The sequence below is a fragment of the Typopeltis vanoorti genome, chromosome 2, assembly GCF_054136105.1.
Source record: "Typopeltis vanoorti isolate ZY-2024b chromosome 2, IOZ_Tvanoo_1.0, whole genome shotgun sequence".
NCBI classification, from domain to species: Eukaryota; Metazoa; Arthropoda; class Arachnida; order Uropygi; family Thelyphonidae; genus Typopeltis; species Typopeltis vanoorti.
Genome location: NC_143550.1, coordinates 80,808,635 through 80,835,000, shown reverse-complemented (window position 1 = coordinate 80,835,000; position 26,366 = coordinate 80,808,635). Strand labels below are relative to the sequence as shown.

The window sequence follows — 26,366 nt, the reverse complement described above, 5'->3', positions numbered from 1 at the left end:
TTTCACTCTGTTATTGGATCATTAGGATTATGTTTACAGAGAGTACAATTAATGGAGAAATTTTGAAGGAGGCAGAAGAGATGAGAGATCTGGGATTAATGGTGGACAGAGACTTAAATTTTAGGGGTGACATTCCTAAAATTGTAAAAATATTACAATGAGTTATGGCAATGATGATTAGGACCTTGACATGCAGAAGCAAAGAGGTTATAGTTCCTTCATATAAGGGCTTGATCAGGTTACATATGGACTACTAAGCTCAGATTTTCAAGGGGCTAAAGGATATATTAATGTCCAGAGATGGTTCACTAAGTCGTTGTCAGTTACGAGGAGAGATTGAGGAAATGCAACTTATAGTGCCTTGTGAATAGAAGAAGAAGAGGAGATATGATTTAGATATATAAGTTGGTGAGGGATTGTTACCAGATTAATGTGGAGGAGATTTTTCATAGATTAGAGGAAGGTAAGGGTAGAATTAGAGGCCATCCTTGGAATCTGTATAAGGAAGGTGTGAGCAAGGGAGTGAGGAGTAAGCTTTTTGCATGGAAAGTTGTTGGTGAGTGAAATGCATAGCCTAATAGTGTGGAGAATTGCTTTAAGGCACATTTCAATGATCTTTTATCATGAGTTTGGACCTCCCATAATGATTCTTTTAACTCTGTGACCTGACATTAATAATAATAATAAAATGTTACAATGGGGGTAAAAGTATACAGGAAAATTTTTTAGTCTTCTTTTGTCATGTATTGTTTTCAGTAAAGTTTCTTCAGGCATTCTCCCCCTCTTCAAAATTGTCTTATTTTGAGAGTGAAAAATCAACATTAGTCACTTGATAAGCTACAATTCCCCCCCCCCTTCACAATTTTGGGACATATTTTCACAAAATATTTCATAAAAGCTACTTCACCAGCAGCAGATGAGTCCAAACTCATGTGGGGCATTTGTATATTCACTTGTTCTATGATCATGTTCTATGAAGATGATATCACAAACTGGGCTCATAAATAAGATAGATGATTTGTATTCACCGTGAATTTTTCCTCCACAATGAAAGATACTACAAAGTGAATTGCAGTACAGGCAGAATGCATTCTGTTACCTCACCATATGAAATTTATATTTTTTCTTATGGGAAAATAACTTAACTACAATTTTTTCATTCTCCTGAAAGAGGCTTTCTTTGGATACCTGAACTTAGATGTGTCCTTTTTTTTTAGGGTCTCCTTAACACTTCTCTCTCTTTCTCTCTCTCTCTCTCTCTCTCACTCAGGTTTCTCCTTGGAAGGTTTCATATTAAATGTAGTTAAGCCACTATCATATGTTATTCTTGTGTGTGGATGTTCATAACTCAAGGACTTACTGTATAAGCATTTGTAATAATTAATTTTTTCCCTGTTAAAAATGCTACTAATGGAATTTCCAAGTGAAATTTATTTGTAATGTATTTAAATACTAATTTAAAAATAGAAGAAGGAGAGATGATATGATTGAGACTTTTAAACTGTTGAGAGGTGGTTACAGTGTTGACACTGGGGAGTTCTTTCTCTTGGTTGAACAGCGGAAAGGAGTGATGACAAGAGGCCATCCCTGGAAGTTACGAAAGGAAACTGTTTGCAAGAGGGTGAGGAGTGGTTTCTTTGCATGGAGGGTGGTTAAACCATGGAATGCATTGCCTGATGGAGTGGTGAGAGCGAGAACGGTGAATGAGTTTAAGGAGTGGTATGATAGACTTTGTGTTTCTGAGGGGGTGTCCTCTCCTCGATGAGTCTTGACAGACTTTATGTCTTAGGAAGGACCTCCCTTGATGAGTCTTTTGACTCCTTGGAGGCCTGAATAATAATAATAATAAAAATAAATAAATGATTTAAATTCCTATAAATATAATCATCACTCCAAATTTTAATTCTGAAACAAGAAGATGGTATAATTCCTCCATGGTAGCATTCTTCATTAAAACAGAAGCAAAAACATTTGTGCCCAAATCTATATAATAAAAGTCAGAAAAATGCAATAACTTTGCTACTGAATTTTGTATGATTGCTGGATTATTGTTCACTTTACTAGAGAATTGGACAATCATATATCAACTCCATTTTCCATAATGGAAAAATTATAAAATTTTTCCATTATGGAAAATGGAAAAATTTTCCATAATGGAAAATGTGTATGTAAAAGAAAAGGATTGAAGAATGATAAGCTAACAGTCAGCAAAGCTCTTAGATGGACACAAGGAAGAAACTATACAGAAATATAAACTAAACTGCTTTGGTGTAAAGGTTTTTAAGACTTTATTCCATAGGATAGAATTTCTGTAGCTCATTGTGTTTTTCCTAATTGTTGATTGAAATTCTTGTACAATCAAATATCAACTCCATTTTCCATAAAATGGAAAAGAGAAGTGAAATGAGATCTTTCTCGCAAGAGATAAGACTGTGTTTTGGTAGCAGTGAAGGTCGCAAGGTTATCCTTATCCCACTGAAGTGTAAGAGATCAGAGTTTAAGGCATTAGTTATTATTATTATTATTATGTGACACCCCGAGGGAGTCCAAAGACTCATCGAGGGAGAGTGTGCCAACAGCATCGAACGATTGAACCCTTTCCAACTACTAACCGCACTCAAACTTGCTTAACTTTTTTCATGAGCCATTAGTAGCAGAGGCTCTACCAATCGACCAACCCTGTTTCCCAAACATTTAGTACCCATATATGACTAATCATAAAGATATTTATTTTTTAATATTTGCAATATAATAAATTACAAGCATTTAATTTTTTTTTTACTAAATATATTTCAAGTTATATGAATTCAATATACATACAGCAGATGCAACATTAATCACCAATTAAAAAAAAAAAATACTACAATATCGTGGAACACATACTCGGCAACCTACCTTGGATTATGGAAGATCTTGAAGTACCCAATGATTGTACAATATAAGATTCCACCCTTGTTACTGCTTCTGGTCAGCAAAGGTCATACTGTGCCATTCCATAGTTGAAATGGCACAGTATGACTTTTTCTACCCTTTCTACTAATAAACCACTGAACAATCAGCAAACGACTAATTATAAAATCTTTCATATGGCAAAAAGGAATGGAAATGTACTGTTATCAGCACAACTGTGGATAGCATTTGAAGACAGTGAGAGAATTTTATTTATGGAAGAGAGTGGATAAAAATATACAGTCCTAAGATACTCACCAGCATTGGTGAGGCAATCTGATGAAAGTAGGGAAAACTAACATCAGCTAAAAACTTGCATCATATGCACTGTGCTTTTTAGCATGATACTTGAAGTTAATAGAATGCTTTCTAAAAAAAATCTATGAATAATGCTTATAGGCCTGTTTATTGCACAACAGCAAGCTTTGAATCTTCTAAAATATTTTTAGAACTTCAGAACCTTTTAGAATATATTCTAAAATCTATAAAATATTGTAACCTGTATTTATTTAGAGAATTGCTATTCGGTGCGAGGTGGATACTGTAATACTCATCACTGAAAATAACATCTGAACTTCTGCTGTGGTATAATAGCATGTTTATTTGTTTAAACTGAACATATTTCCTCTAGACATCACACAGATGTTTAGACACTGCCTTTAATCTAATTTCTTCAAGGTTAACAACACCATATACCAACAATGAGAAGACCTAGCAATGGGAAGCTCACTATCACCATCTTGTGCAGACCTTTTCATGGAAAAATTTGAAAAAGAAATTCTCTCCACAATCTCCCTTAGACCATCTACATGGTGGAGATATGTTGACGATATCTTCATTATATGGCAAGACAGCTTAACCTAAAATCGTTTGTGGATAAAATCAACTCAATACATAACAAGATAAAATTCACTCTGGAAGTGGAAAACAACAACCAACTGCATTTTTTAGACATCTTGATAAAGAAACAATCAAATAGTGTCAAATTATCTATTTACAGAAAGCCCACAGACACTGGAAGATATCTTCATTATACTTCAAACCATCACAAGACACACACACAAACTGAGCATTATCCACATGTTGAAATATAGGGCCAAAAAGTTTATATCAGAAGAGGAGGATACACAGACTGAACTCTCACTAATTGCTAACACATTATCACAAAATGGATATCCTCAAAACATCATCAAAAAATATCTATACAGTGACAACCTCAGACAAGAAGAATCACGCTCCCCACACATTTCGACTGTAGTGATCCCTTTCATGAAGTCGATTTCAATAGCCAGAATACTAAGAGCCTATAACATCAGAGTGATCTTCAAACCAACCACCAGCATCAGACAAGTTTTAGGATCCCCAAAAGATAAGGTGCCTTTCTACAAATATCCAGGAGTATATTACATTCCTTGCTCCTGTGGTCTTGCCTACATCGGAAAACTTCACGGAGTTTAGAATTCAGACAAAAAGAACATGTTGGTGATGTAAACCACAACAGAAGTGTCTCTTCTGGCTTAGCACATCATTTCTGTACATCTAATTACACGATAGAGTGGCAAAACAGCTCCATGCCATATCTGGATGATGACTACAGACATCGTTTATTCAAGGAAGCCACAATAGTGTTAATAACTGGTGGAAACCTCAACAGAAATCAGGGTGTAATCCTAAACAGTTTGTGGAAAAACCTGATCCTCTCTCTAAATCAATCTGAACTACAGCTAGCCAGTAATCACATTACACGTTTACAACAAACACGCATGCGTGATAATGAATAAGAACAATAAGTCCTCTCTGTCATGCGAATGTGTCACCTTAGCTACTAGTTGGTTTACAACGTTTTTTATGTTCCTTTCAATTTGCATTTACTAGTTTTTATGTCTCTGTAAATGCCTTGAAAAAGCCTACCAGTTTTGCCAGACAGTTTGCTGGCAAAACTGGTAAGCTCTAATGCAAGTTGTTTTGTAAATGGTCAGTAATAAATAAGTTTGTATTTTAAGCATGTTTATTTCTAAAATATATTAAATCTTTCATGCTAGAGTAATAATGAACATCATGTTGTTTCTCTTTGTTTTGACTTTCATTATCGAAGTTTTTGATTGAACATTATATTGAATTTTTATTGAGTAGTATAGTATACAAACAATCCTATTATTGTATTCATTCATAGTCTAAGCATATGAAATTATGTTTAAGCAATGTTTTTTTTTATATATAGTGAACAGTTGACATATCACTAATTTGTAGATCAGTGATCATTTATAAATTTAGGTGGGTATGTTAAAAACCAAATTTTTCTTTCAACAACTCTTACAAGGCATGCCTATTAGGAGAATCATAAAGTAAAGGAGTTTAATAGTTCAATAACAAAAAAAAAACATTGTTTTTCTCTTAGAAACTTGGGTTTTTTATCCTGGGTGCAATCAGATCAGTCATGAGAACATGCAATTTTCAGACAGTACTGTTGATGGTGGTACTAGGTGGTGTTTGTTGTTGTTATAGTAGTTGGAAGATTAAGCAGAGGAGATGGTGAGTTGTATGTAGTAGAGTACAGTTCCCTCTCATGATGAAGCCCAGGGCTCCTTGGAGGTGCCGCTTAATAATAATAAATTTGTTCAGTTAGCAAGATAGATAACTTTATAAATGAAACTATTCAAATTAAATTTTAATTATTTAAATTATTCTTATTTTAATTATATGTATTAAGTGTTTCCCTCCTCTCTTCCCTTTAGTTACAGATTGGTACCAGTCTACGATATCGAATTGGATTTCTGCAGTATGATATAGATGCATTGCCTGCATTTCCTCCAGAAGCTATTGGAGGTATTGCAGCAGGTGCAGCTCTAGTTTTGGTACTTAGCCTAATTGTTGTAGCCATTTTACGACACAAGAGCTATCAAGCTGAGCGAGAATACAAGAGGATCCAGTTGCAAATGGACTCTCTTGAAAATAGCATACGATGTGAATGTAAACAAGGTTAGTATTCTTTAAAGATAACTTAATGTGAATACAGTAAGCATAGATTAGACACATTTACACTCACTGATTTTTTTTTTTCTTTGGTATTTTTTAAAATATTTTCCTTTAAAATGAAGTTAAAATTTTCTAGCTTTTGCAGAATTGCAGACAGATATGACAGATTTGACTCATGATTTAGAAGTTACTGGAATTCCAACAGTAGATCATAGGACTTACGTCTTAAAGGTTTTCTTTCCGGGTGTCTTGAATCATCCCTTACTCCATAGTCCAAAGGTAAATAATGTTGTATTATTCTTAAAATGAGGAGATTATGATTGTTGATGGTAACATAAAATAAATTGTATTTTATTTTATGATTTTATATTCAATTAAAATTAACAATCTCTAACATGAAAAAAAAAATATTGTAGTAGTTTAGAATTCAGTTTGATGCTTTCTTGCTATTGAGATCCATGCATATTGTGTTTATTTTTTATCTGATTGAAATAAGATATAAAGTGAAACTTATGCACATTACATTAATTTTTCACTTTCTCTTAAAACTAAAAGAATTGATATCTATGTAGACAGGAAGACAAAAAAAATTAATGAGTGAACTCAGCTTCCTTTTGATGGATCCACTTGCATTTAATATTTGATTTCAGACTAAGACAGCCACAGTTTCTCAGCAGTGATATTCCGTCACGTGAGTCTGATGCCGTGTTCCTTCACAACACTTGTAGCAGTTTCAGAGTTCAGTTTGGTGGTGCTTTCTTGCTATTGAGATCCATGCATATTGTTTTTATTTTTTATCTGATTTAAATAAGAAATGGATTCACCACAAGGTGGAGCATTGTATAGGTTACTTGTGGTTAGCACTGCTGAAAAATAAGTCATTTTTTTGGAATTTAGTTAATAAGTTAATTCATTGTAGCTTTTTTTTTGTTTTATATGGGTCTGTGATGCACTAGTGATTTAGTTTTAAGTAAACTATGCATTTTTGTTTAAATTCAATATTGTTGGTATAATGCCAATACATGGTAGAACAATAGCGGCAACGGCATAATTGTTGGGTGGATTGAATTTTCATAATTTGTTCAGCAATCTGTGTGTGTGTGTGTGTGTGTGTGTGTGTGTGTGTGTGAGAGAGAGAGAGAGAGAGAGAGATGTATTCATCCCAAAAGCTAAAGGATTTATGAAAAGAGAGCAAAACTATTGTGCATTGGTTGTGGAAGTACATGAGAACAAAGTGGACCTAAATAAGGAAATATTGTGCTTGCATATTATCCTTCAGCACAAAGTGCAAAATCAAAAAATTGCAGAAATGTGAAGAGATTAGTAGGACTAAAAAGGGAAAGAATCAAGATCACATGAATAAATGAGAGAAAATTTTGTATAGAGATTCTATGATCAGCAAAGTACTTAATGAAAGTATGACAAAATCCTGTTTTCCTGGCACAAAAATTACTAATACTAGTGATTCTATCCAGATGCTGAAAGACAAAGTGAAAATACTAATTGTCTAATGACTGGTTGGCACTAATGACTCAAGAGGTGATAAGTATTCTATGAAGGAAGATGTGAAGAAGTTGTTGGACAAAGTGAAAAGAAGAGCGAGAAGGTGAACATTACAAGTGTCCTGCCATGCCATGATAGATGTAAAAAGGAGAAAGAGGAAGGCATTGATAGCAAATGAATCAATATGCAAGTTGTACAGAAGAAATGATGTAGGGGTTTCTGGACCTATTGTCTAGTTTGGCAGAACAAAGAATTTGTATGATGCTTGATGGTCTGCACTTAAATGGTTTTGGTATCAGATGTTTAAAGAGAGTTTGTTCACTTGGAGTGTTGAAACACAAAGTCAGGAAAACGTTAGCAAATTGGGTGGGTGGATGCAGGTGTGTGTGTGTGTGTGTGTGTGTGTGTGTGTGTGTGTGAGAGATTGCACCCATGAGGTGAGGGAATGTGTGAGAATGACCAACAAATGCAGAATCTATTTCTCAAACAATGTCAAAAAGGGTACTCAATTCAGGAAGTAAAAGTGGTTGGAGATAAAGGAATGTTGCAGTTTCTCTATACTAATGTGCCAAAAGTATCAGGAACAATAGGGTGGAGTTTTTGATTTGTTAGTGCAACCTTGTCAAAAGTTATAGATAATTAATGAGACTTAGCTAACAGCGATGTAATTGCAGGGAGAGAATGTGATATGTTTAGTATTTTCAGAGAGGATAGAAAAGATAGGACAGGGGAAAAGGTACTGATGATAGCAGATGAATTGCAGCCAAAATGAATAGGAGGCAGGCAGGTTGGAGGATTGCTATTCCTTTAAAGCAGTCAGATGTGAGATTAAGGCCAATAAGACAAAATATATGGTTGCTTGCTGCCAGGTTCAGTGATGATCAGGAAGACATGTATTAGCATATTAGTACAATGATTATATGTTGAGTCATTATTATGAGGGGGGCTTCAACAATGGAGATATTCTTCTTCTTCATCTCATCCTTCTGGTGAAGGTTTGAGTTCCCTTTGTACAGTCTGTCTCCAAATAGTCTTCTTGAACATAGTAATGAAGTTGGGGAATTCTCTTCTTTCTTTTAAAGATCTGAGCCAATGTTTTGAAGTCTGTGAGAAGATATTCTCCTGACATGGCCAAACCATTGGAGATGTTGGTGAAGAATAATGTCTGTGAGGTTGTCCTGGTAGTTGAGATCTTGTTTTACTTGTTCTGTGGTTTTATGTTCAGTTCAGTTCAGTGTGTTCTGTTTATTTTTCTTAAGCACTTCCCCTTGAATGAACTTATTTTGAGTATTTCCTTCTTAGTGAGTCGCCATGACTCATTTCCATATGCTGCTATAGGGGTGATCATGGCTTTGAATAGCTTGATTTAAGATGTTTTGAGAGTTTGTTATTGTTCCATATTTTGTTTAATTTATTCATGTTCAACCATCCAATGTTAATTCTGTGTTTTACTGATGACTTATTTTTCACGGTATTAACAACACCACAAACACTTTTATCAACAAAGATGTTTTATTAACGCTTATATTTCGCTGATTTTCAACTCAGCATCATCAGAGTACAACACACTTGTAAACGCGACAGTGAGTGAGTGAAACAATCTAATTGCAAAAGACAAAAGATCTAAAGTCCTATTTTTTGGCGCCCTCTAACGAGAAAAAAGAAAAAAAAAAAGCAGTTATCCAGGAGTTTTTCTTAGGATAACCGTCTCCCAAATTTTTGGCAAATTAATGCAACCATATTTGTTAAGGTTGGGAGAATTCTTCAAAGCCATTGCTGACTCAAAAAATAATCTTTCAGATCTATAACGACTCCTAAATAGCACATTCGTTTTCCTCCATCTAATCCTGTGTGAAGGAGTGTCCAAAGTGTGGTCTGACTTGCCATAGTAATAGTAGCGAATGTATCTTTCATGTTCTTCCAGGCGGATGTTCACTGATCTTCCTGTTTGCCCATAATAGGCCAAGTCACAGTCACACGGAACTTCATACACTCCTGGGTGTACTAAAGGGTGAAGTTTATCCTTAGGCGAGCGGATCAGAGTTGCCAGCTTGACATGAGGTTTGAAAGTGGTGCGAAGGCCATGTTTCAACAATACTTTGGCTATCTTTTCCGATCTACCTCTGATATAGGGAATAGAAATGGTCATGTTGTATTCTTGTGTATTAGGGGAGGACAGAGTAATGGGCCTATGTAGTATTTTATCTATTTTGTAGGGATTGTAGCCATTGGCTAAGAACGTATGGCGCAGGTATTGGAGTTCAGTGGTCAGAGCTGTATTGTTAGAACAAATGGCTCTGTGTGTAAGTGTTTTTAAAATGCTGTGCTGTTGGACTGGATGATGATGATGTGATTGTTTATGTAGGTATCTTCCTATGTGTGTAGGCTTTCTGTAAATAGAAAAAGATAGTGATCCATCTGAAAGGCGGGTGACTAATGTGTCAAGAAATGGTAAACAGTTATTTGATTCTTTTTCTACTGTGAAGTGAATTTTGGGGTGTTGGCTGTTTAGGCAAAAGCATCCAAAGTGTCTTGTCCATGGGACCAGATGGCAAACACATCATCTACATAGCGTAACCACACTTGTGGCTTGTATGTAGCTGTGGTAAGTACTTTGTTTTCAAAGTGTTCCATGTAAAAATTTGCTAACAGGGGAGAGAGGGTGGGACCCATAGCAGTACCATTAATCTGTTTGTAGAATTCCCCCCCCCATGTAAAGTAACCTGCATTCATGGTAAATTGAAATAATTCAAAAATATCTGGGGGAAATTTAGACTTGATTAAATCAAGAGTGTCTATAAGTGGTACATTGGTAAATAAGGAGGTGACATCGAAACCATTATGTCTGAATCTTTTAGGATTAGATTTTTAACCAGTGTTTTGAAATGGATTGAATTTTTTACAAAAGTAGAGGAGTTGCCAGTAAGGGGGGGCAAGCGACTTGCTCCCACATATAAACTGGCCCGGCATTATCTATGCTATCAACTATGGGGCGTTGAGGAATATTAGTTTTGTGGATTTTTGGTAATCCATAAATACGGGGTGGTTTAACATGAATTGGTTTTATTTTCCTGATGATTTCTTTGGGCCGTGATGTCACTTTTTTCAGTAATTTTTGGACTTTTTTCTTTTGAGACATCGTAGGGTCTCGATGTATAATTTGATATGTGGAACTGTCACATATGAGATCTTGCATTTTTCTGTTATACTCTTCTTTATTCATGATAACTGTTGCATTTCCTTTATCGGCTTTTGTAATAATAATATTTTTATTATTATATAACTTTTTTAGGGCAGTTATTTGCTTACGTGGCATATTGCTTTTTGGAGGCTTAGCCTTGTTTATAATACTTGCTATATCTAGTCGCACGCTATTGGCCATTGCTGGAGGAAGATCGTGGATACCCCGTTCTACTTTCATCGTAATTTCTAGTTTAGGAATTAATTTCAACTCCTATAGGCATCTCTACCTATAGGAGTTGCCTTTGAGGCACAAACTTTGTTTGCTCACACTTGGATAAAGGATTAAACCGAATTTATTATAGTCTAACCAAACGAAAAAAAATAAACTTTCAACATCTTTCTCTAAATCCAGAGTAATTTAATAAAAAAAAAGGTGGCACACCTTTTGGCAACTCCTATAGGTAGAGACGACCTTGCTATTGCTTCTACCTGGTATCTCCACATCTGGGCCTGGCTCCCACTGAAGAGACCTCAATAAAGGTCGAAACTAGTCTGGGTAGTGGCCCTTCCCTTGATACATAACATTATACATATCCGCAAGGAGATGTGTTTTGCATTATGGGAGATACTGAGATAGGAGTGATGTAAGTTTGCTTCCCCTTTGCAGCGAGTTGCCCGGTGTTGTACTACCTTACCCTAGTCCTGAAGATACTTTCAGGCACAAACTTTGTATGCTCACACTTGGATAAAGGATTAAACTAAATTTATTATTAACTACCATGTTAGAGCAAAACTTTAGTTTTGCTGTTCAAAATGAACACTCGACTTTCGACCATCATATCAAGTATACATATATACAGAAAAACAAGCTGTACTGCAATCTACATGGTTTGCTAAAGTTACTGACCAACCGTTACAACAATTATTGGCCTGACCTCTAGTGAAAAAAAAAACTTGACTACATCAAAGCTAGAGTCCTATTATTATTATTATCTGTTGGGTTACAGAATTAAATTGTGCTGGAGAGCAAAGTGTTTATATGTGTATATATATATATATATGTAGAAAGTATTTTACCCTTATTGCAAAGCACATCTCCAGGAGGAGATGTGTGTGTGTATATATATATATATATATATAAATTTAAAAAAAAAACTGTGATTATACATATAAATTTCAACTAATTGGTATGGAATAGTTTTCAATAAAAGTTGAAAATTGTTTCAAGTCCTAAAGTATGCTAGATACTAAGTAGGCTGAATATCTGCCATCCAATGATAAATTTAGTTTAATCCTTTATCCCAGTGAGAGCAAACAAAGCTTGCACCTGAAAATATCTTCAGTTGGTATCTTGCTCCACCTTTGCTACGAGTTGCCTGGTGTTGTACTACTTACCCAGGTAAGATATTACAACACTATATTCAGTCCTGAAGATATTTTCAGGTGCAAACTTTGTTTGCTCTCACTGGGATAAAGGATTAAACTAAATTTATCATAGTCTAACCTAGTGAAAAATAAACTTTCAACATCTGCCATCCAAATTCTTGGAATTTTTATACCACCATTATTGTTGAGATTAGGGTGGTTAATCAGAATTTCACAGGCTTCTTTAAATTTTCTTTCATACCAGGTTTTTGTATGATGTAAAGAGCAGGTACTTTTCCAATCGATTTGGTGTAGGGTGTTGAGAGCATGATCTGAGAGGCCTACTTCACCAAAATTGTTATATTTAATGTGTCCTAAAAAGGATAACAACAAGTTATCCTTTTTAGACATCCACTCACCTTCAGGTATTCTGACAACAACAGTTTACAGAAAACTCACTTTTACTGGACGTTACATTCTCAAACAATTTGTCATCATCCTTATCAAAAAAACAGGAATCATAAAATGTTTAATTCGATGAGCTAGAACTAATTGCTCAATTCCTCACGAATTACAGAAAGAACTTTCAACTATCAAACATTACATAAAATTAAATGGCTTCTCTGAAAAGACTACACAACATCTGTTTGATTCCTACAATCCAATCCAGAACAACAAAGAATCAATATGTCAAGTTCCAATCCCATATATTTCTGGAATTTCAGAACCGATTTTAAGAATTCTGAAGAAATATGATTTAACAGTCACTTATTTTATTAATCCCTATTAACAAAATAAGTGACCAAAATAGGTAGATATTTTGTTAATAGTGATTAACAAAATAATTATATTTTGTTAATCACTATTAACAAAATATCTACCTATTTCCCCTCTTCTAAAGATAAACGATCAACTGTGTCGCTGCCTGGAGTATATCAAGTTCTGTGTGACTGCAATCTGTCATACTTTGGACAAACCGGACGCTCTATAGAAAAAAAAAAAATACAAGAACATCAATCATACATTCTTCACAACAAATCCAATAAGTCTGGATTGGCACAACATGGGATAGAGACAAGCCACAACATTCTCTGGTCCAGGACTCTCCTTCTACACAGATGTTGCTATAAATTCAAATGCTTATTCAAAGAGAGTACTGAGGTCTTACTTCAACACCCTCACTTGAATCGAAATGATTGCTTATCCTTGTCAAAAATATGGGAAAGTTTAATCTGGATAACACTAAGTTCTTTTTTTTTTTTTTTAATTGAGACCTTCTAATTCTTACATTAGTCTAATGTTATCTTTAATTGAATTTATAAATTAAAATTGTTATATGAAATTGTGAATTAATACCTATAATTTATTCATCACTCTGATGAAATTTACCTCTCTTTAGTGCTTAGCAGTGTAACATCACACGGCTCATTCTACTTTTGAATGATCAATTGTTTGTATTCCACCTTGTGAAAACTGTTCCTATCAAGCCACTGATGATAGTCTGCTTATTTGAGGCTGAAATATTTGGCAAATATTAAAATATTCTTGTGCTAACATGTTGATAATTCTTATGCATTTTGGGATAAATAGATTACAAGCTATGTATCACATTGATGGTACTGAACTCTGGGAAATAGATGAAGATAGAGATTTAGGGGTGGTGGTAGACAGAGAGTTAAAGTTTAAAGGACATATTGCTAAGGTTGCTAAATTAGCCCATAAGATTACTTGGCTAGTGAAGAACACATTAAGAAGTAGAGATAAGGAATTTCTAATTCCTCTTTATAAGACCTTGATATGCCCACATCTGGAGTACTGTGCTCAAGTCTGGTCCCCTGGGTTTCTTGGGGATGAGGAAGCAGTGGAGAGGATTCAGAGGTAAGTGACCAAGATGATGAGTGGCCTGTGGAATGTTCCCTATGAGGATTGATTGAAGGTGTGTGGATTTCCAATAGGAGAAAAGAGGAGATATGATAGAAACATTTAAGTTGCTTAAAGGGTTTTATAGGATGGATTCAGGGGAAATGTTTCAGCACTTGGCTAGAGGGACCAGAATAAGGGGTCATCCCTGGAAGTTGAATAATGGTGTGGTTAGTAGGGATGTGAGGACTAGATTTTTTGCTTGGAGAGTGGTGAATGAGTGTAATGGGTTGCCAGAGTCAGTTGTGAGTGCTCTGTCTGTTAATGGGTTCAAGAAGAGGCATGATAGATTGTGTAGATAGATTGGGTCTCCCACAATGAATCTTTGGACTCCATGGAGGTGCCTGTATAATAATAATCATGGGACTGAAGCGGTAATACTTAACAATTTTCTTAGGGTCAAAGTTCCATTGTTCAGCAAGCCTGCAAATGTTATGATTTAGTGTTGCATCAGTTTCTGAATGGAAATTTAAGATAACGACGTAGTTTTTATTTTCTGTCTTGATCATGTCTTGGACTGATGAAGCAGTGAGATCATGAAGCTTGCTTGCATTGTCTAAGGTAGGCATGTTGACTTTGAGATGCTGATCATGGATTGATTTGAACTTTTTTTCGAATTGTCAATTTTCCAGGAGAAGGTTTTTTTGTCGAGCATGATAAGGTGCTGTTCCAGGCTATCCATTGCTTGCCGAGGTTTTTAGGAACTGTTTAATGATGGGAAGGCACATGGGACAGAAAAATGGCTGGCTGAGGTCTAGCTTGCAGCTTTGGCATTTTAAAGCTTCAAGAGACTTTATTTATGGTAATGAGAGTCATAGTGCTTTGTCGTCGCTCTGCTTTTTAGCTGCCATCTTTGCTTCGTACTGTAGGCATGGCTACACATTGGTTGCTAATATTATGGCCAATATTCAAGTATGGGAAAACTTTTTTTTTTGAAATGTTTAGAGTACTTATAGTTGATTTAGCTATCTTCAGCCCTTTGAGAACTATTGCTGTACTTTCTTTTGGGGCAGATTTGTTAAGTGAAATCACTTTTAAAACGTTATAGTAGCAGAGCATAATTTTCAAGTAACACAATACGAAACATGATATTGACTAATATTGTCAGTCAGCAAGAATAAAAATGTTTTTTTTTTAATTTATTTATTTTCATTTTTATTTATTTTAATTTTTTTTAAATTTCTGTTACTAGTTTGTTTTCCCATCTGCAAAAGCTTAATATGATATAACAAATTTTCATTCACTATTCTGCAAGCATTTATGTGTTTTGTTTTATGCATTCTGTTTTGAAATTTGAATAGCATATCCAAACAATAGAGAACAAAACAAAAATTAGGGCAAAATACTACCTCAGAAATGATGGTTATGTATTGGGGAAGTTAGTAAAAGGCAAAATTCAGGAATGGGTGGTAGGTCTTGCCATAGTAATTTCCTCATTTTATTATTATTATTATTATTATTAAACAAGACCTCATGAAGTCAGACTCATCTAGGAGGTCCTTTTATCTCACACACATCTCATCATACCGCTTCTTAAACACATTCAAACTCCTTGCAGACACCACACTCTCAGGCAAGGCATTCCAATCACTCACAACTCTGCACGAAAAAAAACCTGCCTCTCACTCTCCTACTCACACCCTCTTTATACAGTTTCCAGGGATGACCTCTGGTTCTCCCCTGATCTCCCACTATTCTCTGTAGAACATCTCCACCATTGATCCTATAACAACCCCTTACCAACTTGTAGGGCTCTATCATATCTCCCCTCTTCCTTCTCTCCACTAGACTCTGCAAATTACATCTTTTCAATCTTTCCTCATACTCGACATTCCAGAGGTCAGAAACTACCTTAGTCTTTGGACCCTTTCCAACATCTCTTCATCCTTCTGAAAACCTGGTGACCAAATCTGGGCACAATAGTCCATGTGTGGCCTAATCAAAGCCTAATCAAAGCCTACACCCCCAGATCTCTTATTTCCTCTACTTCCAACAATATATTCTCACCAAGCATAAATTCTGCATCCCATCTTTGTTTTCCAAATTTTAAAACCTTACATTTTGCAACATTGAACTCACATCCCCATTTGCTTGCCCAATCACTCAATTTATTCAAGTCTTCTTGCAAAGCCACAACATCTTCACTACTCTTAATGGTTCGTCCCAACTTTGTATCATCTGAAAACAACTGAATATCTGCATACAAATCTTCGCCAATATCATTAATATACAAGTTAAACAGTAATGGCTCTAAAACAGACCCCTGAGGCACTCCACTAGTGACTTTCCTTTTCCTGGATATCGCACCCCCATACACAACTTGTTGATACCTATCAGATAGCCAGTCTCCAATCCAGTGCACTAATCTAATATCCAATCCCATCTGCTCTAGTTTAACTGTCAGCTTATCATGAGGTACTCTATCAAAAGCTTTTGCTAAATCCAAGTATATTACTGTGTATCCTTCTCCTCTGTCCAAGGAAGCAGTCACTTTATTGTAATAAGTAAGTAGATTACTAAAACATGACCTCCCTTTAGCAAATCCATGCTGTCTATCAAAGATTATACCATTGTTGTCAACCCAACTCTGGATCCTAGTTCTCACAAGCTTCTCCAACAACTTAACCACAACACTTGACACACAGATAGGCCTATAGTTTGATGCTTGAGTTCGATCACCTCCTTTATGAAGTGGCACAATCTTGCCCTCCTTCCACTCTTTAGGGACTTGACAAAGTGCAAGACTCGTATTAAAAAAATATGTCAAGGCAGGTGTCAACTCTCTGGCACATTCCTTCAGAATACGCGGTGATATATTATCAAGTCCCACAGCCTTATTAACATCTAGTTTACTCAACTCCCCAAACACCTCTTGCTCACTTACAGTCAGTCTCTCCTCCCCATCATCAACTGCTCTTAATATCTCCATGAAGTCACATTCACAAGATTGAAAGATCTTTATGAACTGCTCATTAAGTATCTCCACCACACATTCTGCAACAGCTGTCTTTATACCATTTCCTCCAATCAATGTCATCCTTCCATAATCATTCTTTCTTTTGCTGGCTACATATCGAAAAACTCCCTAGGATTCTTTTTGGCTTCATTAGCTAACTGCTGTTCATACCTCTCTTTAGCTACTCTCACCAACCAAGTCACCCTCCTTGCCTGGTCTTTGTAGACCTCATGAAATTGGTTACTTCCACTTCTCTTATGCTGCCTCCACAATGCCCTTTTTCGCTGTATTGCATGTTTAATCTCTTTATTCATCCATCTCACACCTACCTTATTTAACCTTCTCACCCATGGTATACATTTAGACATTGCATCTACTAAATATTTTTTGAAAATCCCCCAAGCTGCATTGATCTCTTTTCCAGCTAACTCCTTGTTCCATGCTACACCTGCAAGCTGTCTCCTGAGCTGTTCATAATCACCCCCCCCCCCCTTGTAGTTCCACATATACCCTTTTTTTCACAGGGGTCGTTGCACTGCTGGCAACCACCCAAGTAATCACCTCATGGTCACTTTCACCAATTGGTGGATGATTTGATACCTCATTGATAATTACATCCTCCGATGAGATGACCAAATCCAAGACCCTTAATCCTTGTGTGCCCTCTGTTACATACTGTCTGAGGTAGTTATCCCTCAAAAACTCAAGAAACTCATTTTCTTTACTTCCAGTTGCTATCTCTTCATTCCAGTCTATATTGCCATAATTAAAATCACCCATAATGATCACCCTTTTCTTATTTGGTTGGCTTATTTGACTATTCATTTCACTATCACCACCATCCACATTACCAGGTCTATAACAACATCCCACCAAGTATTTGATTCTATTCACTTCTATCTCACACCATACTGCCTCAAAACCACTGGCCCCATTTCCCCTCTTGCATCTCTACCTTGTATGGACATAACTCTTTCTCTATCATCAATAGCACTCCTCCTCCCCCTTTTTACCCCTTCTATCCTCACGAAACACATCATACCTTTCCATCTCTATTCCTGTCAGGATGTCAATCTAATCTAACCATGTCTCACTTATTCCGACAATCTCTGGGTGCACAGATGCAATTAGTGCAACCATTTCATCCGCCTTGTTTCTTATACTTCTAGCATTGGTATACAAACACAACAACTCATTTCTGGATCTACAGCTACTTCCACTGATACCACTCACTCGATGTGATCTCTCCATGCTGGACTGGGGCCATTTCCCTTTCTGCTTCTTCATTTTAGAACCCTTTGCAATTCCATCTGTTTCCTTTTGATCCCTGATCATCCCATTACTTTCCTGCCTACACATGCTCCCACCTCCTCTTGGAGCATCCACCTTTCTCACACTGCGTATCCCTGTCCACCCTGAGCCTCCCCGTTTCCCTGCTCCTCTTGCACACCCATTCTCTCATTTTCTATACTCATATCACTTACTTCCCCATTCATTTCCACTTCTTCAATCTCTCCTGTCTTACTCTCCTGCTCTTCCACATCACTCCCCTCTCGATCAGATTCATTTTCTCTATTCACTTCTCCACTTTCCAGCAGCAGTCTCTCCAAGCGACTCACACCATAACCACTCAAATGCATTCCATCGCTCCCATATAGCTCACTTCGTCCCTCAAACTCATTCCACACATTAACAAACTGTACTCCCATCTTCTCACACATTTCAGCCAGAATATCATTCATAATCCTTGCTCTCCGCCTCATTTCACCACAATCATACCTAGGCAACACACTGACTACCCTTCTTGTCACACTATTCTCTTTTATCTTTCCAAGCAGTCTCCTGACATTCATTTTGACATGCTCTTTGTTCTCTCTCAAATCATTTGTACCAATTAATACAATTAACTCTTTTGCTCATTCCTGCCTCATATTCAATGCCTCAATCACTCTACTCATTTTACCGCCTGGAAAACATATCTTGTGCATTTTATCCTCTAGCACACCTTTAATAATGGAGTCGCCATACAACGCCACTCGCTCATCTTTCGTTAACTCTTTCATACTATCATGATTTATTTTAATAGTTTTGACTTGAATTCTCTTAATTTCATTCCACATCCATTTCATTTCTTGCTTCATCCAATCCAATTCACCTTCCAAACCTCATGACACATTCTCTCTATCATTAAATCTTTCTAACTTTCTAACTCTCGACCCCCTCTTCTCACTTTCCCTCTCATTCATCCTTCTTTGTTTCCGTACTTTCAGTCCAACATACGTCCAGCTTTCACTATCATTCTTCTCACTTTCACTCTCACATATCTTTCTTTGTTTCCGTACTTTCGTTCCAACATGCGTCCAACTTTCGCCATCATTCATTCTTTTTTCGCTATCATTCATTCTTTCGATTTTTTTTTACTTGCAATTTCTGCATCACGCCATTTCTACTTTCATTCGTTCTCTCAATTTTGTTTCTTTCCGCCTCACTTTCATCCCTTTTAACATCTGTTATGGTTGTCAAATCGCTCTTTTTCTTTTTTCCTGATTTTTTAACATTTTTTCGCCTGTTCTGCTCACCATCCTTCTCTTTCAAATGTGCACTCGCGACACAATCGGTATACTAGCACTTTCTGTCATCAATTTCATATTCGCATTCATCAATTCCTTGTTCAGGTCGCATTTCGCACACACCCTTCTTCCATCTGCACTAAACATCCACAAATCATTTATGTAATCGAAGGAATACATATAACAGACCTCACACTTAACGAAATGACTGAAATCTAAATTAAAATCATGGAATGACAATGCCGCCGCCATTTTTTTTTTCTCTGCAGGTTACTAGGTCTGATATTAACGATTTCGTATTTAGTTTAGGCAAGAATAAAAACCCCACACTAATAATATCGGTAGCGTACAACGTTTACAGCCACTCTTACTTAAACAATTATGCATATATACTTAATTATTCTTAGTAAAACTTATCTGAATCAGGAGCTCTTCAAAACACGTCCGTAGCGCTTGACCCACTAGCACCCCCATTATAAAAAAGTGACAGTTGAGTTTGATAAAGGAAATGGCTATTTGTGGACCTTGCAAAGGCATTGACATGATAACACATGGAACTCTGTTACATAACTTGAAGCAAATTGAGATGAATACAAAGCTAGTGATATGGATATGAGGGTGCTGAGTGACAAGCATGAAAGAGTAATATAATTGAGAATTGAATCCAGGAAACAGCAGGTGACTAGTGGTATACATCAGGTATATTTGGGCTGCTGCTGTTTAATTTGTACATTAATGATATAGGTAATAATTTATGGGGAAATTTTCTTTGCCTAGACTACATTGAAGATGATATAGAAATCCTGCAGGATCTCTGTATCATCTTTGTGTATCATATTCAGTGCAGTGTGTGCAAAGAATAACTGATACCAGTTTAAAAAGTGTAAAGTCATTTATTATGTGATGTACAGATCCCAATTTGAGTACCACTTATGAGGGTGGTCTGAAAAGTTCTCGGCCTAACAATGAAAAAACGAATTTATCTGCGAGTTGCCCGGTATTGTACTACGTACTAGGACTACTTGCATTAGCTCACGCTAGTAATCGCCGATACTTTTATAATTTACTATTACTATATTCAGCATGAAACTCTCTGATTCCAATCTTTGAATTTCTTATTCAGGTTTTAAAACAATGTGGGATTTAATATCCCCTTAATTTAAATAATGTTTATATTGCCGAAATGAAGCCTATTGGCTCTTTATATTTAAGTAACTTAATGGGTGCACCTATTTGACAACTCTTATAGCAGAGTATATAAGTTCTTTTCACTATACCCTTTGGTATTAATTTGGTCTAGCTACTCACTGATGAAGCCTCAAAAAAGGCTGAAACCAGTCTGGGTAGTGACCTCCCACCATAATGTAATAACAGCATACATTTTCTAGGAAATGTGTTTTTACATTATGGAAAATACCAAGAATAGCGATCAGAACTTTACCACTTTTGCTGCGAGTTGCCTGGTATTGTACTACATACTAGGACTACTTGCATTAGTTCACGCTAGTAATCACTGGTACTTTTATAGTTTACTATTACTATATTCGGCATGAAACTCTCTGATTCCAATCTTTGAGTTTCTTATTCGGTTTTAAAACAATGTGGGATTTAATATCCCCTTAATTTAAATAACGAATTTATAATTTCAAAATTATTTTTTATTTATCAACATAATCTCCGTTAAGAATATATTTATTCCAGTGATGCTTCAGTGCCATTATCCTGTCCCTGTAGTGGTTCTCAGTAAGATCTGCAAAATACCTCTCTACAGCTGCAATCACCTCTTGATTTGAAGAAAAACGCTGACCAGCAAGGAAGAGTTTTAGTTTTGGGAAGAGATAGAAGTCAGAGGGAGCCAAATCTGGGGAACAGGTTGGATGCTCCAACAATTCATAGTGCAGATCCCTTAATTTTCTCATTACTAAAACACTTTTGTGGATGGGTGCATTGTCCTGATGAAAGATGATTTTTTTCTTCTGCAAAATTCTCACAAATGTTTTTGTCTAGTCTGGTTAAAAGATTGGAATAATATTCCCTTGTTATTGTTTTACTTTTTTCAAGATAATTAATAAACAAGCCTTTAGCATCCCAAAACACCGATGCCATGACCTTTCCTGCTGATGGAACCAATTTTGTCTTCTTTGGCGCCGAACAACCCGCTTCTGTCCACTGATGCTGTTTGGATTCTGGTGTGTAATGGTGAATCCAACTATCATCCATAGTAATAAATTGATGCATAAAATCAATTTTATTCTTGTTAAAACGCTCTAAGCTCTGTTCAGAGATTTTCATGCGAGTGCATTTTCCAACAAAAATATCCCACATGTTCTTTTGTAATGTTTATTGTCTCAGCAATTTCATGCACTTTGACTCGCAGGTCATGCAATACCATATCATGCACTTGATCAGTGATTTCTAGTGTTGTTACACTTTTTGGACTTACTTCACGTGAATTATCTTCAAGGCTGGTACAGCCACGTTTAAACTCAGCAACCCATTTCTTAATTGTCGGAAACGAAGGAGAAGAGCACCCATAAACTTGTATGAACTGCGAATGAACTTCTTTTGGCGTTAAACCTTCTTTTGTAAAGAATTTTATAACTGCATGATACTCTGTTTTATCCATTTCAAGGGATACAGACAACACTTTTGCTTCAGACAGCTGTATAAAACAAACTACTACTACTTGCTAGAATGACTTGCAATTTCACATGAATGCTTATGACAGATATAACAACTTAGAAAAAAAAATCTCTTGGCAATAGTGTTGCCATCTATGGATAAGGCCGAGAACTTTTCAGATCACCCTCATATATGAAAACTGGACTGCAGGAAATTGAAGCCAGGGATTTGGGTATGATTGTAGAGTGGAAGTTGAAATTTATAGAATATACTGAAAGATAACTAGAATAGCTCATGAGATTACTTGGATGTTGAAGAGTACACTGGCATGCAGAGATAGGCAGTTATTATTCCTCTTTATAAGACTTTAATAAGACCACATGAGGATTGGTTCACACAGATCTGGTCACCTGGATTTCGAGATTACAAATAGATTATGACAGGAGTATGAATGCATCCTGTGAGGACAGATTAAAGATTTGTGGATTACAAAGACTAGTTGATAAGTGGACAAGACAGGAAATGACAGAAACGTAAGTTATTAAAGGGATTTTATAGGATTGACACAGAACATTTTTTTTTTCAATATATGGCAGAAGGGGGGGGGGGGGTCATCACCTCTGGAAATTGATTGCGTAAGAATGTGGCTAGCAAGGATGTGAGGACACTAGATTTTTGCTTGGCAGGTGGTGAATGGGTTGCCAGAGACTGTTGTGAATGCTTTGTCAGTGAATTAGTTGAAAAGTATGATAAGCATCGCCGGCACCTAGTATTTTTCTTGTGTGTGCGATTAATGTTCAGCGCCTTTCCAAAAAAGTTTTTTTTGAATAAAGTGTGAATAAAACGAACAGGAAATAAAAAACAAATGAAAACCGCTTTACAGTATAATGTTACCTATGGATAGTTCTGCTATATTTTCGTAAATTTTAATAAAAAATTACAGTGATATAATTGGGTCCAGGATACAATTTCAGAATTTATTTGTTCGTTTCTGGGAAGATCTGAAGGTGCCCGAACAGAAGACGACGTACATTCATAATTATATGTACCATTCGTTGTTTGTTTAAACTCTTATCTCATATTTTTTTAACATCTTTTAGGAGCCTTTTCTTCTGCGGCGCCTGTGTATGTTGCACACTTTGCACATGCCACCAGCCGGGCCTGATGATAAGTATTGTATGAATAATGGTTAATACAAACTTTCCATGATGAGGCTTTGACCCTTTGGAAATGCTCAAGAAAATAATAATAGGAAAGATTGAGGCTATGAGAGGAAAATTCTTATAAGGCTGTGTAGAGCAGCAAGCAAAGACAGGTCTAATTTTGTGTAATATTTGTTGATATCATGTGTCTCTTGGTTAATTTTTGTTTATTTGTGATAGTTGGGATTGTGGAGCTTTGTGGATTTGATACAGATGTGTCTTTTACTAAATTTTGAAGCTTGCATTGATTGTGCATATGCTGCCAAGCCTCCTAGATTGTTGTGAATGTCTTTTTCATATAATTTCTGTCCTGCAGTGAATAAGGATGGCATGATAGTGAGAACAAGGTCATTACATTGGACAGCATGAACATCAAATGTGGGGAATGGTATAGAATTTTCAAAATGGTTCATTGTCATGAATATTATGTCTTTGAAAGTAGAGGAAAGAGGAGTAAATGTCACTAGAAATAAAAGAAACAGATGATCTACCCTAAATAAATTAATTTTTTTATTTTAATTAATTTAACATTAATAATTAATGTTCACCTACACTATTGTTATTATTTTGTGATGCCTCCAAGGGGTCTTAAAGACTCATCAAGGGAGAGCACCTACTCTACAACTCTGTCTCCACCACTTAAATCCACCAACTACAGCAAAACTGCCACTACCATATCATCATCTACACCAATGCCATCTACTGTCCATTATCACTAGTATTTTTTTGTCTGTAAACTGTGTGTGTTCTGAATGCCTACTCTATCTACAATATGTGTTCTACACTATCTCATCAAAAATATCTGGACATCCTTTCATAGTGGTGAACATAGCTATATATATATATATATATATATATATATATATATATATATATATATATAAATATATAAATATAAATATATATATATATATAAATATGTGATATATATATATATATATATCACATATTTGGCTCATACAGGTATAAAAGGAAACGCACAGTCTTGTGATCTTCATAGACAAACGTTAATTATAAAATGGACTGTACTGAAGAGCTCGGTGACTTTTAATGTGGCACTATCATAGAATGCCACCTTTGCAACAACTCAGTTCAGTAAATTTCTGCCCTGCTGCAGCTACCCCAATCAACTGTATGTGATGTTGTGAAGTTGAAATGCCTTGAAGCAACAACAATACTGTCATGACCTGGTAGGTGTGATATAAAATCACAGAGCGGAATAGCTAAGTGCTGAAGCATGTGGCACAAAAAAATCACCTGTCCTCAGTTGAAACAACAAGTTTCAAAATGCCTCTGCAAGCAGTGCCAGCATCACAACTGTTCATTAGGAGCTGAAGAACATGCATTTCAATGGCCATGCAGTTGAACACAAGTCTAATATCAGCAAGGGCAGTGGCAAGTGTCAGGTGGAGTGTTGAAAAGCTCACTGTCATTGGACTCTGGAGCAGTGGAAATGCATTCCGTGGAGTAATGCTTCACCATCTAGCAGTCTGACAGATGAGTCTGGGGTTGGTAAATGGCAGGAAAATGCTACCTCCCCGAACACAGTTGACATGTCATGTCAACTGTGTTTTTCATGGTTTGTTTCTTCTTCCACCCTAGTTGCAGGGAAAAGGACTTTTAATGCCTTTAATGACATGAATTGGAGGGATGACAACAAAGGCTTTTCTGAAAAAACAAAGTTCAGAAAAGGATGAACAATTATGAACAAAAGCCAGAATTTGGGAACTATTCCTCTAAACCATTACCTTAAATTGCATTCATGCATCTGACAGTGAAACACACCGACACTTTACTCTGACATGTTATTTTATAATATGTCACAGTAATGCTTTAGTGTATTTCACTCTAATTTAGTATCCATTTTAGTTTTCACTAATTACAGAGAGAGAGAGAGAAAGTAACACAAAATATCAATTTTAATTTTCCTTTATTTGCAGAGAGATAATAGAAAATATTACAGTAATTATGAACTAGCAATGGGACATTTTGAGCAGCTGCTGAATAATAAGGGTTTTCTGTTGGTATTTATTGACACTTTGGAAGCACAGAGATCTTTCAGCATCAGAGACAGGTAAGTAGTTATAATATGTGTGTGTGTGTGTGTTTTGATTCTTTTATAATTGGAAATTTATGAACCTAAACATGTGATAGGTACCAAATGATGTATTCTGCTTGGTGCCAGACTGTTGGGAAACAGTTCTCAAAAAAAAATGAGTTGAAAATAAGATGAGCAATGTTGATTGCATTTTGATGAAATTTTGTTTACTTTTCAAGGCTTGGTTTAACTGTGAAGCTTTGTGGGTGTGAGATGACCAGGGAAATAACAGTGGAATGGGGAGATATTTGTATAAAGAGAGCAGATGTTGGAAGCAGATGTTTGCAAATAAAATAAAAATATATATATATAAGAAAGTTAAGTTATGTTTAGGGAGATACATAACAAAACAAACAATCTCTTACAAAAAGCCACAGAACTTCCACGAAACATATGCCTTGCCACTCGCTCTTTACATCCACTCATCCCAAGATTATATGGTCTCCCAAAGCACAAGGAAAACTGCCCACTGAGACCAATTGTAGATAGTATTGACTCGCCTACCTACAACTTATCTAAGTTTCTGGCTTCATCTTTCAAAGGTTTTACAGGAAATTCTTCTTCATATATAAAAAACTCAACAGATTTCATCTCGAAAATCAAAAATTTAAAACTCCAGCCTTCAGATATCATGGTGAGCTTTGACGTGGTGGCTCTCTTTACAAACGTGCCAACTCAAGAGGTTCTCGATATTTTAAAGAACAAGATTTCAAAAAAGATGTTTTCCATGCTATCACATTGCATTCACTCCAGCTACTTTCAATATGAGAAGAAAATCTACAAACAAAATAAGGGATTGGCAATGGGAATCCCCCTGTCTCCTATATTAGCTAACATCTTTTTTGAAGATTTCGAACAAAAGGCAATCTCCTCAGCAACTCTTAAACCAAAAATTTGGCTGAGATTTGTAGATGAAATATTTCTTATCTGGGAACATGGCACCGATAACCCTCAGTCTTTTTTAAATCATTTAAACAACTTCCACCAAGATATCAAATTAACAATGGAGGTTGAAGAAAATG

At 36.0% G+C, this 26,366-nt stretch overlaps 1 protein-coding gene across 1 annotated transcript in view; it reads left to right on the top strand.

Annotated features, from left to right (window-relative positions):
• LOC150109208 (plexin-B-like) overlaps positions 1-26,366 on the top strand; it is a 792,153-nt gene that overhangs the window by 582,004 nt on the left and 183,783 nt on the right. The window contains exons 24-26 of the mRNA XM_090406262.1: positions 5,685-5,928; positions 6,062-6,204; positions 25,187-25,320. Of these exons, the coding sequence (XP_090262388.1) occupies positions 5,685-5,928; positions 6,062-6,204; positions 25,187-25,320 (521 nt within the window). The remainder of the gene's footprint in view (positions 1-5,684; positions 5,929-6,061; positions 6,205-25,186; positions 25,321-26,366) is intronic.